General features: G+C 40.2%; 1 protein-coding gene across 1 annotated transcript; it reads left to right on the top strand.

Annotated features, from left to right (window-relative positions):
* Positions 1–284: 284 nt before the first annotated feature.
* Positions 285–2,873, top strand: CSUI_009901 (c terminal region domain-containing protein; the record flags this gene model as incomplete). Its single annotated transcript, XM_068070010.1, has 3 exons — positions 285–370; positions 1,500–1,577; positions 2,697–2,873. Coding segments are annotated over exons 1-3 (327 nt in total), but the record flags the coding sequence as incomplete, so codon positions are not given.
* Between the last annotated feature and the right edge of the window lie 381 nt (positions 2,874–3,254).

The raw sequence follows: 3,254 nt of genomic DNA on the forward strand, positions 1-3,254 counted from the left end.
TTAAAGATAGATAGATAGACAGCATTATCTATCGCTCTTGAGGTCTTCATTCTGTTATTCTTTGCATATATATATATATATATGGAGAGAGAGACAGATGAATATGTAAGTAGATAGATAGACAGACGGACCTCTCGCGTCTTTTGTCTATGGTTTGTTTTGATTCTCACGAGATGAGAGGTTCTCTTCTTGTCTTTTCCTCCCTGTCTTTCTAATTGTTTCTTTCTAATTCATTCTTTCCCCACTTCTCTTCTTCGGCTCTCCTTCCTTTCTTGGTGCTGTAGGTGTCCGTGAAGGCATGCAGATGCGCGTTCCGAATCAGGGCCATATGGGCTATAGAGGAGGCAAGCCGGGGCATCTCTTCGTTGTCGTAAGCCATCACTCAAGCCACTTCAAAAAGCCACTCTCTCACTCTATCAATCTATCTATCACCTTCTTTATCTACCCATCACTCTCTCCATCTATCTATCTCCTTCTCCATCTATCTATCACTCTCTCCATCTATCTATCACTCTCCCACTCTATCAGTTAGAAGGCATGAACAGATAGATTCAAGATAGAGAGATTAAAAGTAGATGGACTGATCGGTCGATGGACTGGTGACTGAAGTTCCTTGTTGGGGCTGTCTTCTTTCTTTCATTCGCCTACGATTCCTTCGGCTTTTTCTTTCTCTCCCTCTTGTGTGTCGTGACGGAAGCTTTTCTTAGCCTATGATTTTTGCTGTAGGAGGGAACGAAAGAAAGAAAGGAGATATAATTTGAAGATGACTGTGTGTGTACTGGGTGCATTTTTGTAGTTAGAAATAACATTAGCATGACGTTCTATTCATAGTTTGGGCTGTATAGACACTCGGAAAGAAGAGGAGGAAAGGAACACAATTGAGGCTGAGAAGAACCTCTCGTGAGATAAACACTATCATGTGGAACGACGTGCAGTTACGCACGTGCATGCACATCATACATGATACATACAGCTGTATTCATATATACATATATATATATACCTAGGTATATATATTTATATGTCTACGTAGACAACTATGTAGGTGCATACATATCTTTGTTGTGCTTCTTCAGATTCGTTTTGTTTTTCTTTCCTTTCATCTGTGGCTTTTTTGGAAATAAGGGAAGTCAGGAGACTTTCACTCTCTCCTATGTCCATCTCTTTCTTCCTCTGTTGCCCCTTCTATCGTTATCAATCTCTCTATCTTCTGTTGTCTGCGTGCCTTTCTTAAGTATATTAGCGTATCTCTCTTGGTCTATATATATCTTTTCTCTCTATGTGTGCATGCGGTGAACGTGTATACACATATACAGATTCAAGTGTCGATGCCTTGCCCCTCTCCCTTCATTTTCTCCACTTGGCTATCTTCCTCATTTCCTTCTTTTCCTTCTTCCTCCTCTTCATATCTCCATGGATGTACATATATATCTATATCTGTCCTCTATTTATCTATGTATGTATGTATGCTTCTGTTGTCTCTGGTGTATGTACACTAGATTCATATCAAGCCTCATGAAATCTTCAAATGGGTTGACGATGATATTCACGTAGACGTGCCTCTCTCTATCAAACAGGTAAGCAAACAAGAAAAAGAAACAGAAGATAGTACATCTTGTCATCTTTTCTTCTTTTCTTATCTTCGTTCTCTCTCTTACTCCTTCACGAAGTCTACGTGTATCTACAGATGAGACACATAGTTAAAACATAGATAGAAAGATGTTGTGTCGCTACTCTAGACTCAATTTCAACGACACTATAGGTCTATCAAAAGAGAGAACAGAGAGATTTAGATCTCTTTCTCCATGTAGTTGTTTCATCTATGTATAGTCATCGAATGAAGTGGATAGATCTCTTCTTCATACAGAAACCTGTATGTCTGTATACATTTGACAGACGCACATGTATGTTCGCACCTGTACTTGTATCTCTCCTTTTCTATGGATATATGCATATCCACATCTATCTATATATTTATATGTATTTATATATGTCTATATCTCTACATCTACTCCTTTGATGTATCCCCGTGGGGGTCGTTCTTGTTTTATATGAAGAGAGAATTCACAAGTCGGTGCTCCCTTCCGCATGCAAAGAATGAAGACATGCAGCATCATGCTCTTCGGTTATCTATACGAATTCGTATGGAACTAGGGAGATAGCTACCATTCTACACTGATCTGTGTATCTGTCTACATGTAGCTATGTATATATATGTATATGTATACTGTACTATAGATCTCTTGATCAGTGCATGTTTTTTCTGTATTGATAGGAAAGTCTATTTCATGGAGATACCTCCATGTGGATCTCTCTATGTATTGCACGTATTCGTATGTGCTCTCTCTATATAAATAGATGCTAAACCTTCCTCTCTCAACCTCTCTCTCTCTACATATATATCTATATATATATAGCCAGGCGAACTTGGTCCATCGAATTCGTTCTTCTATCTACAGTGCTTTCTGTCATTGTCCTTTCTCTCTACATCTCTCTACATCCTTCTCTTCACCGCGCCTGTCTACTGTAGATACCCTTCCTCTCTAAGGGCATTCTCTTTCTTTCCTCTCGTCTGCCTCTTTCCCTTCGTGTCTCTCTCTTCTTCTCTTCCGCTCTCCTACTCTCCCTTTCTCTCTTGTTCTCCTCATCTTTCTTTCACTCTTCTTCTCTTTTTCCTCTTCTTGTTCTTTTTATAGTGTCTTCTTGGAGGGAAGATCGATGTCCCTACAGTCGAAGGAGGTCGATACTCTCTGTTTGTCCCTCCTGGGACAAATCCGTCGACTGTGAAGATTCTCAAGGGCAAGGGGCCGCCGAAGATTGATCATAGCAAAGGACATAGACACTTCGGAAACCTTGTCCTTCACTTCGTTCTTAAGGTGAGAGAGTGAGAGAAGAAGAAAACGATAGATAGATAGATAGATAGATGTCGCTTGTCCGATGTGTGCGAATGGAGAGGGGAGAAGAGGAGTTTGGAGCACTTGGAAGGAGAGTGTCTGAGTATTGAGGTGAAGACGTAAAGATGACGGGACTGCATGAATTTCGTCAACCCTCTCGAGTGTGTAGGAGAAAGAAAGAAAGGAAGAAAGAAAGAAAGAAAGACTCGGCATTCTTTGTCGTGAGCGTGATCATCTTGCGTCCCACCTAAGTGGGAATGAGTGAATATATCTCTTCCTCTCAATTTCTCTCTTCTTTTATGTTCTCTTTTTCTCCTGTTTTCCTCTTCATTTTTTTTCTCTTCTTCTTTCTGTCCTTTC

The sequence above is a fragment of the Cystoisospora suis genome, assembly GCF_002600585.1.
Source record: "Cystoisospora suis strain Wien I chromosome Unknown contig_6288, whole genome shotgun sequence".
Taxonomy (NCBI): domain Eukaryota; phylum Apicomplexa; class Conoidasida; order Eucoccidiorida; family Sarcocystidae; genus Cystoisospora; species Cystoisospora suis.